Source organism: Erinaceus europaeus, chromosome 3 (assembly GCF_950295315.1).
Source record: "Erinaceus europaeus chromosome 3, mEriEur2.1, whole genome shotgun sequence".
In the NCBI taxonomy this organism is placed as follows: Eukaryota; Metazoa; Chordata; class Mammalia; order Eulipotyphla; family Erinaceidae; genus Erinaceus; species Erinaceus europaeus.
In genome coordinates, this window is record NC_080164.1 from 73,096,618 (window position 1) to 73,109,519 (window position 12,902).

General features: G+C 41.8%; 1 protein-coding gene across 1 annotated transcript; it reads left to right on the top strand.

Annotated features, from left to right (window-relative positions):
* Nucleotides 1-4,480: 4,480 nt before the first annotated feature.
* Nucleotides 4,481-9,251, top strand: MCFD2 (multiple coagulation factor deficiency 2, ER cargo receptor complex subunit). Its single transcript, XM_060187533.1, has 3 exons — nucleotides 4,481-4,611; nucleotides 5,842-6,001; nucleotides 7,473-9,251. The coding sequence occupies exons 1-3, from the start codon at nucleotides 4,535-4,537 to the stop codon at nucleotides 7,599-7,601; spliced, it is 366 nt and encodes a 121-aa protein (XP_060043516.1). The 5' UTR covers nucleotides 4,481-4,534; the 3' UTR covers nucleotides 7,602-9,251.
* Nucleotides 9,252-12,902: the final 3,651 nt, after the last annotated feature.

The window sequence follows — 12,902 nt, forward strand, 5'->3', positions numbered from 1 at the left end:
CAGCTTCCTTCCCGGGACTGAGACTTCTCTTTGTAAAGAGTTTTTCAGACCCTGGGCTGTTTTATTTTTCTTTGTTTCTTTATTGTTTTCTTTCTTTTTCCTACAGTTTTTTTTTTTTAACCTATTAATATGAGAGGAGAGAACCAAAGCATAACTGGCACATGTGATCCTGGTGATCTAGCTCAGAACCTCATGCTTATGAGTCCAGGATTTTACATGGGGCCATCTCCTGGGCTGCTGGACTGACTTTTTTTTAAAATTTTATTTATTTATTCCCTTTTGTTGCCCTTGTTTTATTGTTGTAGTTATTATTGTTGTTGTCGTCGTTGTTGGATAGGACAGAGAGAAATGGAGAGAGGAGGGGAAGACAGAGAGGAGGAGAGAAAGATAGACACCTCCCCTGCAGGTGGGGAGCCGGGTTCGAACCAGATGCCGGTCCTTGTGCTTTGTGCCACCTGCGCTTAACCCGCTGCGATACAGCCCGACTCCCCTGGACTGACTTAAGTTTCTTTAAAAAATTATCACCTGGGAGCAGGTTAAGCACACGTGGCGCAAAGCACAACGACCAGCGTTAAGAATTCTGGTTCGAGCCCTCCCCCCCAGCTCCCCACCTGCAGGGGAGTGGCTTCACAGGCGGTGAAGCAGGTCTGCAGGTGTCTATCTTTCTCTCCCCCTCTGTCTTCCCCTCCTCTCTCCATTTCTCTGTCCTATCCAACAACGACGACAATAATAACTACAACAATAAAACAACAAGGGCAACAAAAGGGAATAAATAAATAAATATGTATATTTTTAAAGATTTTATTTATGAGAAAGATAGGAGGAGAGAGAACAAACCAGACATCACTCTGGCACATGTGCTGCCAGGGATCGAACTCTGGACCTCATACTTGAGAGTCCAAGTCTTTATTACTACGGACCACTAAAATATTTTTAAAAAAGAACCATTCTGAAAGAAAAAAAAAAATGATCACCTTTGGCTTTTTCTCCAACCTGGCCTTGCCAGTTTCTTAAAGAACTCCTGAAATAAGCGGCTAGAATATAGGTGATTTGACTTGTTTGAGTAGAAGGGAGTTGCTTTTGTTTCCTCTTGAATGTGATGGTTGAATTTGTTAGGTGGCAGCCAGATTCTCTGTTCTCACTTATATCTCTTGGCGGGAGTAGAAGTTTGTCCTCTTAGAATTGGCTTTCATTGAATCCTACCCAAGTTAGAAGCCTGGAACAGCAAACCAAAATGGGAACTGTTCAAAATCAATGATCAGTGGTTCTAGCCCTTTGGAATACTGATCTATCTTTACTGTACCACTTTTTGGTGTTATTTGAATAGACCTTCTCATCCCATATGCACCCCAGCTTCCTTTTATTAAATTTCCAGCCATGTGTAGCAATGGTGTCACGAGGGTTCAGTGGCTACTTAGCTCAATTATTTGATAGATTTCTGAAAAATGAAAGTTTTCTCCTCAGTTACGCTGACATCAGAACTTGGTGAGTTATCTGTGAAAGTGGTGATCTCCTTATGCCTCCAGGAACATGGCACCCAGAGAACCATCCATTTCTGTGTCTGGCAGTGAGTGTCCTTGATTCTGGAAATGTGGCTCAGCCCTTGCCTTCACCAAGCTTAGTCCAGCTGGGGGCATTGCGAGGTCGTCAGCCTGATTCAAGATGTATTCACATGGGTTGGCAGTGATTCTAGGAAGCTTTTGAGAGCAGACAAGGACATCTCAGCCAGATTCAGAATTGAGAAGGTTTGTTGTTACATTAGTCTGGAAGGAGTAGGAGGAACTGGCTTCCATCTCCACTCCCACTTGCCCTAGAACATTAAGGTATGTGGTCAGAACAAGTTAATCTGCCCTTTCCTGGACAGTCAATGCTGACAGTAGCTTGAGATCCCCACGCCCCTTGTGTTAGCTACAGTGGCAGCAACCTCACCTAAATCTGCACACATTTTTTCTAGTAAAATTGGAAGTGTAGTTTTAGACTGTGCTTGAGAGTTATTTTCTAAAGATGCAAAGGACCTGGCAGGTCTCATAATTTGCTTGGCATTCTGAAGGTGCTTCAGAATATGTTGCGGGTCCCTGCTTGAGTGTTGGGAGACCTGGGGTTCCAAAGGTCATTTCATAGTCCAGTGTAGGAACTGGCCCTTGGCCTAGTTTGTCCTGTTTCCTCCAACTTTATTTCTTCATCCAGTTTTCAGTTATTTGTTTTTAACATGTATGCCCTACCAGGTGCGCCACCGCCCATCCCCTATCAGTTTTTTTGTTTTAGAGGCCAAGTGGTGACACACCTGGTAGGATGAATGTACATTTTTTTAAGCTTTATTTATTTTGGATAGATAATGAGAGAAGTTGAGAGAGAAGGGAGAGGGAGAGAGACACCTACAGCATTGCTTCTCCTGAAGCTTCTTCCTGCAAATGGGGACCAGGGGCTTGAACCAGGGTCCTTGCACATGGTAATGCTTGTGCTAAATCAGGTGTGCCACCACCTGCCCCTAGAATACACATGTGCGCAAGGACCAAGGTTCAAGTTCCTAGCCCCCACCTGTAGGGGGAATGTTTCAGGAGCAGTGAAGCAGGGCTGCAGGTATCTTGTCTTTCTAACTTTCTTTTTTTTATTTTTTATTTTATTTTTTTATTATTTTATTTTATTTTTTCCTCCAGGGTTATTGCTGGGCTTGGTGCCTGCACCATGAATCCACCGCTCCTGGAGGCCATTTTTTCCCCCTTTTGTTGCCCTTGTTGTTGTAGCCTTGTTGTGGTTATTATTATTGCCCTTGTTGACGCTATTCGTTGTTGGATAGGACAGAGAGAAATGGAGAGAGGAGGGGAAGACAGAGTGGGGGAGAGAAAGATAGACACCTGCAGACCTGCTTCACCGCCTGTGAAGCGACTCCCCTGCAGGTGGGGAGCAGGGGGCTCGAACCTGGATCCTTACGCCGGTCCTTGCGCCGGTCCTTGCGCTTTGCGCCACATGCGCTTAACCCACTGTGCCACCGCCCGACCCCCTCTTTTTAACTTTCTTATCTTACCCATTCCTCTTAATTTCTCTATCTCTATCCAAAAAATGAAAAATAAAAATTAAAAAAAATTTTTTTAAAAAGACCTACTTCAGTGGGTTGGAAAATTAGAAATGTTACATATGTACAAGCTATTGTATTTTACTGTCAAGTGTAAACCATTAATCCTTCCAATAAAAAAAATAAGGATCTACTTTATTGATTTCATATGAGAGGATCCCATGCATCACTCTGGTACCTGAGTTTCTGGGGTTGAACCAGGAGCCTCAGGCATTCAAGTCCCATACTCTATCACTTGAGGTGTTTCCAAGACTATGGTCTTCAAGTCATTTTTTTTTTAATATTTATTTTATTTATTCCCTTTTGTTGCCCTTGTTGTTTTATTGTTGTAGTTATTATTGTGGTTGTTACTGATGTCGTTGTTGTTGGACAGGACAGAGAGAAATGGAGAGAGGAGGGGAAGACAGAGAGGAGGAGGAGAGAAAGACAGACACCTGCAGACCTGCTTCACCGCCTGTGAAGCGACTCCCCTGCAGGTGGGGAGCCAGGGTTTGAACCGGGATCCTTATGCCGGTCCTTGTGCTTTGCGCCACCTGCGCTTAACCCGCTGCGCTACAGCCCGACTCCCTTCAAGTCATTTTTTAAAAAAGATTTTATTTGTTAATGAAAGAGAGTGAGAGAGGACAGAAAACTAGAGCATCATTCTGGTGTATGCAGTACTGGGGATTGAACTTCGGACTTCATGTTTGAGAGTCCTTTACTCTAGCCACTGTGCCACTTCTTGGGGCACTTTTTATTTTTTCTTCCTTTAAAAATTTTTTTTTTATTATCTTTATTTATTTATTGGATAGACAACTAGAAATTGAGAGGGAAGGGGGTGAGAGAGAGGTGAGAGACAGAAAGACACCTGCAGCCCTGTTTCACTACTTTCACAAAACTTTTCCCCTGCAGATGGGGACTGGGTGCTCCAACCTGGGTCTTGTACATTGTAATATGTGTGCTCAACCAGATGCACCACCACTTGGCCCCTCTTTTTTTTTTTTTTTTTTAAACCAGAGCGCTGCTTAGCTCTGACTGGCCGTGGTGTTGGGGATTGACTGTGGACCTCTGGTGCCTTAGGCATAAAGGTCTGTTATGTGAACTGCTATGCTGTCTCCATGGTTCTAGTTTTCAAGTCTTGAAAGAATCTTAGCTCTGGTGTTTTTTGCCGCCTTTTTTTTTTTTAACCAGAGCACTGCTCAATTCTGGCTTATGGTGGTATGGGGGATTGAACATGGGACTTTGAAGCCTCAGGCTTGAGAGTCTCTTTGTATAATCACTACGCTATCTATCCCCACTTTGCCTTCATCTTTTATGTTCCCCACCTCTAGGTATTGGTAACCATGAGATTTCTGCAGCTGCTCAGAATTCCCTTCCTGTGTGGTCTGCTCTGGGCCTTTTATGTCCTAGATGCCAGGGCGGAGGAGCCTGGGGCTGGCAGCTCCCATCACGGCAGTGTGGGCCTGGATAAGAATACGGTGCATGATCAAGAGTACGTATTCAGCCTATGCTGTGGTCCTGAGCTTCCTCACCATGTGTGGCTGCTCTCAGATACGATGGTACTCTCATTCCTTACTCCTCCTACTTGCATGCATCATTGATATTTTCAAAGATGTTTTATTCCATGTAGGCACCTATATGTCAGATAGTCTTTTCATCATCATATCAGATGGAGGGTCTCGTGGCCCAAACGGGATAACTAGTTTGCTTGAATTCATATAGTCTCTCTTTTTAAATTATTTTTCTGACTTATAAAATTATTATCTGGGGGGGGGGGTTCGCCTGTAGCATGTGGGTTAAGCACACATGGCACAAAGCGCAAGGACGGGTGTTAAGAATCCCGATTCAAGCCTCCGGCTCCCCACCTAAAGGGGGTCGCTTCATGTGCAGTGAAGCAGGTCTGCAGGTGTCTATCTTTCTCTCCCCCTCTCTGGCTCCCCTCCTCTCTTGATTTCTCTCTGTCCTGGGCAACAACAGTAGCAATGACAACAATAATAATGACAACAAGAGTAACAACAAGGGCAACAAAATAGGAGAAATGGCCTCCAGGATTTGTAGTGCAGGCACCGAGCCCCAGCAAAATAAATAAAATAAAAAATAAAATTATCTTTATTTGATAGAGACAGCCATATTGAGAGGGGAGGGGGAAATAGAAAGGAAGAGAGACAGAGAGACACCTGCAGACCTGCTTCACCACTCGTGAAGCTCTCCCCCTGCAGGTGGGGACTGGGGACTTGAACACTGGTCCTTGTGCATTGCAACATGTGCGCTCAACAACCAGGTGCGCTACCACCTGGCCCCCATATGGTCTCTGTATTAACACACACACATGCACACATATTCAACTAGGTACACTACCACCTAGCCACCATATAGTCTCTGTATTAACACACACACATACACCCCCCCCTTTTTTTCCCCTTCCTCCCCTCTCATTCTTCTTCTCTCCTCTCCTTTCACCCTCCTGGTATGGACAGAATCCAGAATTCTAAAGGAGCTAAAGTTTTTTTATTCTGTCCTGGGTCAGTGCCTTGAATTGCTTTAAACATTTTTTTTAAATAAGAGTTTAATAATAAGGGGAAACACCACTTATAATTTTGTCAACATAATGGATAAATTGATTTTTTTTTTTTTTTCCTCTTGCCCCTTTCATGGTCTTGTGGCCAACTGTATTTTTCTGTTTGTGTTTGTGGAATGGATGAACTTCAAGGTCTTGAATTTTTCAACCCATAAGGTGTCAGCATGATCTCAGTGTTTCCGAGGAGTCATCTGAGTCTGTTTGTTTTCAGGCATATCATGGAGCATCTAGAAGGTGTCATCAACAAACCAGAGGCGGAGATGTCCCCACAAGAACTGCAGCTTCATTATTTCAAAATGCATGATTATGACGGCAATAATTTGCTTGACGGCCTAGAACTCTCCACAGCCATCTCTCATGCCCATAAAGTGGTAGGTCAGACAAAGGCTCAGTGGCAGAAAGGGCAGTGTCTCAGAAAAGTTGTATTTGCTGATGTCTTGACTGACCTGTGGTGTCTTCAAATAAGAACATTGTAGCCACTTCTCTGCCCTGCCTCTTCCTGTCCACTAGCTCCCCTCACAAAGGACTTCCTGGCAGAAGTCTAGAATTTTGTGTCTGATAGATGTTTCTGGCATACACCAGAGTGTGCAAACCAGCACCAAGAAGACCCCATTCAAAATGTGAAGTGGGGGTAGAGTTCTTGCACTAGAAAAGAAAGGTGAATCAGGGACAAGGGATTGAGGGACTTGGTAGTAATTGAGGGTTTATGTATTCTGTAGGTTATAAAGCTCTTTCAGGGAGGCCAGATTTATTTGATCTTTGTAGTAAGCTGTGAATAGGCAGGCGCAGACTTTATTACCCCATTTTAGGTGTGAGGCTAAATCAAGATCTCATATGGCTCCTGCTCTGCCACACTGCAGCCTATAGAGAGAAGAATCAAAGTTGGTAAGAAGGGTGTGATTCACTCCAGCACCCTTGGAGTTCCCTTTGGTGCCAGCTGTGGTGCTTCTGTGTGATACCAGGGTGGGAACCCAGGATGTCACTCTTAGCAAGACACAGGGCCTACTGGGTGACTGTCTCTCAACTCAGGGACCAAGCTTTTTTTTACACACAATGAACATGTGTTTATTGCTTTTGTAATTAGAAAAGAATGAAAACTGTTTTTTAAGACAAACAAGGGCCTGCTTTGCCCTTTTTTTTCATTTTATTTTATTTTATTTTATTTTATTTTATTTTATTTTATTTTATTTTATTTTTTGACGCCTGCAGACCCGCTTCACTACCTGTGAAGCGACTCCCCTGCAGGTGGGAATCCAGGGGCTCGAACTGGGACCCTTATGCCAGTCATTGCGCTTTGTGCCACGTGTGCTTAACCGCTGCACTACCGCCCAACTCCTTTTTTTCATTTTAATTGGCAAATTTCTTTTTTTTTTTTTAAGATTTTATTTATTTATGTGAAAGATAGGAGGAGAGAGAAAGAAACCAGACATCACTGGCACATGTGCTGCTGGGGATCGAACTTGCGACCTCATGCTTGAGAGACCAAAGCTTTATCACTGCGCCACCTTCTGGACCACTTAATTGGCAAATTTCTATCCTACCCTCCCCTCCCCCCCCAGCACTGCTCTGCTCTGGCTTATGGTAGTGTGGGGGATTGAACCTGGGAGTTTGGAGCCTCAGGCATGAGAGTCTCTTTGCATAACCATTATGCTATCTACCCACACCCAGCAAATTTCTAAATCAGATGTTTTGACTCTATGGTATATGACTTGTGGATTCCTACAAGTGGTCAGTCCTACATTGAAGGCAATTTTAGATACATATGATCATGGACATTTGGGATATTAGCTCAACACTTCCAATAAAATGTAAAACTTATCATTGTTCATTTCTATTTTGTAGGAAGGGAATGAACAGGCACCAATGAGTGAAACTGAACGAATTACCTTAATAGATGGTGTCTTGAGAGATGACGACAAGAATAATGATGGATACATCGATTATGCTGAATTTGCAAAGTCACTACAGTAGATATATTTGACTTTTACCTAGTTACATGCAAATGTGACCCTCAGTAATGTGATTCATTATTTTCAAAGTAACTCACTTCCACCTACTACTACTGTATTCTGGTAAAAACTAAAAACAAGACAGAAAAACCTTTGGCAGTATGTTACACTAAGAGTGAAAATGAAAAACCCAGAAAGAAATGGGGCATGTTATAGTTCTTAAGTACTCTAAATCTCTTATCAGACAGGAGCTTGATTAAAGATTTTTAAAGAATATTGGCTAATAGGAGCTGAGTACTCAGGAATTGGACTATAGAATACTGTTAGTTTCTTGATTTTAATTCATGCTATCTGAAAAGTAAGACAAACTTTGCCAAGTGGGCATACTTTCCAGTAACAGGGAATGAATGCCAAATCTTCCCCTTGGTTTTTTTCCCCCATTCTCTCTCTGTCTCTCTCTCTATATATCTCCCTCTCCCTCCTCCCCCTCTTTCACCCTCTCTTTCTCCCTCCCTCTCCCCCCTCCCTTTTCCTTTTCCCCCAGGTAAACATGGTCAGTATTCTGTTAAGTTGTTTTTTTAATACTTTATTTTTATCAACACCAGATAAAGATGGGATGCTTGGGATCAATCTTCAAACCTCAAGACTATGGCCATTGTAGTCCCTTTCACTTTTCCTTGTCTCAGCTTGGTTCCTTTTGATTCTCCTAAAAAGAAAGTATATATTCTGTTAAGTTTTCTTGGTCTAGATGATTACTTGCTTTGTGCAAGTGAGTATTTATTAGGCTATTTTTAAGCCACAAGCATAAGAAGAATGTCAAAGGTTGAGTTCTGCTAGCCACAGAGTTGTTAAGTTTCTGTATTTTCTGGCATTTTGGAAATAATAACACCACTGATTTAAGTGATTAACCTTTCCAAGTTTTTTAGCATTTTATAAAAATACTGCCATATCTTTCTGTGGTATTTCTTTTGTCTTTTTTAGCATTGGAGAGGCTTTGAATTTAAAGTATTCTCTAATCAGTAGCATATAGTTTAACTTTCTTAATGTTTCTATTCAACTCTTGTTTGTAGGGTTTTATTTTTGCAGTTTAGAAACTATCAGGAATGTTAGGATTTTATCTCTACCTGATGCAGTGGGGGTAAAACTACTAGCTGACTTAGCCTAAATGAGAAATGGCAAAATCATTCACCTAGCACAGTGATCAGCCTGATACAAGTTACATCTAGAGGGAATGTTGTTTAAATTACCTCTTTTAGCCTGAATATGTGAATTTTTTTTCAGGTTAAGATTAGAAAAAGAAGCTTAAAAACTCTACATTGTAAATGTGAAAAGTAGTTGAAAATAAGAAGTAGTAACAAATTGCATTTGTCTTATTGGATGTGATGGACATGCTATGATAGAAAATTTGAAAGAATGTTTGAATGGAGAAAACTACATAAAATTTGCTGTGAGACATATAGATTTATTTTCTTTATTAAAGTATTCTTATAAGAAAATACACATTTGTAAAAATGGTTTCCTGTGTTAAGTATTTGTGCAATCAGAGCTGAACTGTAAAATAAACTATTCTTGTAATAGCCAGTTATTTTGAAAGGTTTATATAGTAAATTCTGGATATATGACCAATTAAAATAATGAAACAAAATAAAGAGCAGTTATTTTGTCCTCATAAGCTTCTTCTACCATGGGAAATGTTTATTGTAGATGTTTAAATGTGCCTACTTCAAAACAGGTGAAAAAAACGAAAACTAGTTTTTAAAATAAAGTAGTAGGGGCTGGGCAGTAGTGCACTGGGTTAAGTGCATTTAGTGTGAAGATAAGGATTGGCGAAAGGATCTGTGTTCAAGTCCTTGGCTCCCCACTTGTAGGGGGTTCGATTTGCGAGCAGTGAAGCAGGTCTGCAGGTGTCTGTCTCTCCCCCTCTGCGTCTTTCCCTCCTCTCTCAATTTCTCTCTGTTCTATCCGACAACACTGAGCCCCAGCTATAACCCTGGAGGCAAAAAACAAAGGAACAAACAAAAAGTAGCAAGGACTTACTTTGCATTTTTTCCTTTTAAGCGCAAATACGATTTACAAATAGAGGAATTGACTTTTTATTTGCTATATGACTCATGGATTCCTTGAGGTAGGCAGTACTACATTGAAGGAGTTTTTGGACATGTATGAACATGGACATTTTGGATGTAAGCTAATCACTTTCCATAAATTGTGAAACTCATCACTGTATAATTTTTATTTTGTTGGGTGGAACTGAACAAAATCGAGTGAATTAACTTAACATGGTGTTTTGAGAGATGACAGCAAGAATAATGATGGATAGGGGCTGGGCGGTGGTGCAGTAGGTTAAGTGCACATGGCTCAAAGTGCAAGGACCCGCGGGCGTAAAGAACCTGGTTTGAGCCTCTAGCACTTCACCTGCTGGAGGGTTGCCTCACAGGCGGTGAAGCAGGTCTGCAGGTGTCTTATTTTTCTCTCCTCTTTGTCTTCCCCTCCTCTCTCGATTTCTCTCTGTCCTATCCAACAATAATGATAAACCACAAGGGCAACAAAAGGGAAAAAATAGTCTCCAGGAGCAGTAGATAGTACCAGCACCAAGCCTCAGTGATAACCCTGGAGGCCAAAAAAAAAAAAAAAAATATATATATATATATATATATATATATATATATACAGCACTGTGACCTTGCCATATCTGTTCTTTTTTGCAATGGTATCATTCCTTTTGAATATTTTTCCTCTTGGATGAAATCACTTCTTGAATCTTTCTTTTTTTTTTTTACAGATTTTACTTATTGATTGATGAGAAAGATAGGAGGAGAGAGAGAAAGAACCAGACATCACTTTGGTATATGTGCTTCCAGGGCTTGGACTCAGGACCTCACGCTTGAGAGTCAAGCGCTTTATCCACTGCGCCACCTCCTGGACCACTTGAATCTTTCTTTTTTAAGTTCAGATTATGATAACACTCTCTAGTTTAGGAAAATAGTGTTTTCTCATTGAGTTTGGTAATTATTTTTCCCTTGCCAAAAAGTTACTTTTTTTTTTTTTACCAGATATTTTATATTTTACTGCTCAGCTCTGGTTTATGGTAGTGCCAGAGGCTAAATCTGGGATTGCAGAGCCTCAGGCATGAAAGTCTTATATAACCACTATGTTATCTACCCAGCCCTGTCAGAAAATTTAATTAGCATTTTTGAAAGCATCCCAAGCTCTGTCAAGAAAAAAAGAAAAATCAGTCTCCTAACTTTTTTTTTTTTTGGAAATGGCACTTTGTTCTGCTAGTTGAAAAGCAAACTAGGGTGGTGGTGCAATGGATAAAGCACTGGACTCTCAAGCTTGAGAGGTCTTGAGTTCAATTCCCGGCAGCACATGTACCAGAGTGATGTCTGGTTCTTTCTCTCCTCCTGTCTTATAAATAAATAAAATCTTTAAAAAAAAAAAGCAAAGTAGGAAGGACATGGCCATTGCCTTTTGCCATGCCTTTTCTTTCCTCCCTATGACAAACCTTGCACTTACCCTTCTTAGCCCAGAACTGTTCTCTGGATGGATCTAGTGAGTGGGGCCCTCAGCTGGAGTCAGTCAGAGGGAGCTATTCAGTTGGAGAGAAGCAGATCCTTAGAAGGTACAGGTCACCCCATTTCAGTAGACAAGCAGACACCTCACTCCTCCTCCTAAACTGCTGCTGCTTTTGGTCGTCATACCCGTGCTGACTGTCATGGTGCTGTTAGCTGGCGTTTCCAGAGGGGCCCGTGAGATCTGGAGGCAGCATGATCTGCTGTTGCTGTGTACCTCCTTTATCTCCCTTCCTCTATATGATACTTAGCCTTCTCTCAGCACACACCTTATGGACTTTCAGGATTTATAAGGACTGGCCCTGAATCTCAGTTTCTTCATCTCTAAAATGGAGATAAATATATCTAAGGGACCTTTCAGGGTGACTGACTGAATATGGCCTCACTACCTGGACGAGAGTCTTTGGAGCGACTTTCCGTTACACTCAGCATAAAATGCCCAACCTGGACTTGGCCTCTAGAGCACAGTAAGAATGTGACCCAGCCTCCCCTCCCCACTTTGCACTTGGCTTCTTACTGCTTCTCTCTGGTTTGATATATCCCTGAATCCCAGGCCATCTGCATCCCAAAGGTTAGCACTTCATGGTGAGTGATTTACATTCCTACCCCTTCTGCATGGCCTTGAAACAAAATTCACGCAAGTTCAAGGAAAGGATTCAGTCTTGTGTGCAGATGACACAGAGAGCTGGACAGACTGATAGATATTAAAGTGCTGCTCAGCTCTGGTTTATGGTGGTACTGGGGACTGAACCTGGGACATTGGAGCCTCAGAGTCTTTTGCATAACCGTTATGCTGTCTCCCTAGCTAGATTACATTACAATACTGCTCAACTGGAGGGTGCCATCCTTCCTATACATGTGACCCAAGTCTCTGGCCTAGCCCCTGCTGCACTGGGGGAAGCTTCAGTGCTTTGGTGCCCCTCTCCACCCCTTCCTATCTGAAAACATTGGCCTGGACTGGTGAAGCTCCTGTTACAACAACAACAACAAAAAGCATTGTATCAAATACTTAGTCTGACATTTTATCCAGGGAATTAGAAGCAGAAACAACAAATGTTTCAGCATTTTGAATGTTAGACAAATGGCAAAAGACAACTGCTTCCTGGATGGTAGAATAGATGCAATTCTTCCTGTTTCTGTAATGAAGTGTGACAGAAGCCTGGGCCAGTACATATAAAACAAGATCTAGGACTCTGAAAGATGGGGAGAAAACAGACTGGATAGGGACAGAGCAAAATAGTGGTGAATTCTGTCTTTTTTTTTTTTTTTTTTTTTTTTTTAATAACAAGAGCACTGCTCAGCTCTGGCATAATGGTATTGAATGCCATTGAATCTGGAGCCCTGGAGCCTCAGGCATGAAAGTCTCTTTGCATAACCATTATTTTATCTGCTCCTAATTACTCATCTTTTCACTTATCTATTTTATTATTCTTTTTTAGATAGATCACAGCACCAAGGCTTCCTTCAATGCCATGGGGCCAAGCTTGAACCTGGGTCATACATATGACAAAGCAATACACTTATCCAAGTGAATGATTGTTCTGCCTCCTACTTATTTATTTATCTCACATCCCAGATTTGGAGCTTAGAAAGCCGACAACCCAGAAATTCTCTAGTTTAGGCACAGACGTAAATAGGCCCCAGAGAGAGCCTGCTCTTTCTAGCCAGATGAAGAAATGAGCAGTCTAGCAAAGCAGAAAGCTTGCAGATAATAACAGCTTTGTCACAGCCAAATATCCCAGAGAATACTC

Excerpts from the sequence above, each read along its gene's own strand:
- MCFD2 (XM_060187533.1), top strand. The coding sequence starts at position 4,535 with ATGATCAAGAGTACGTATTCAGCCTATGCTGTGGTCCTGAGCTTCCTC. Across the intron at positions 4,612-5,841 it reads GGCTGCTCTCAGATACGATG|GCATATCATGGAGCATCTAG; the intron begins GTACTCTCATTC and ends GTTTGTTTTCAG. Across the intron at positions 6,002-7,472 it reads TCTCTCATGCCCATAAAGTG|GAAGGGAATGAACAGGCACC; the intron begins GTAGGTCAGACA and ends TCTATTTTGTAG.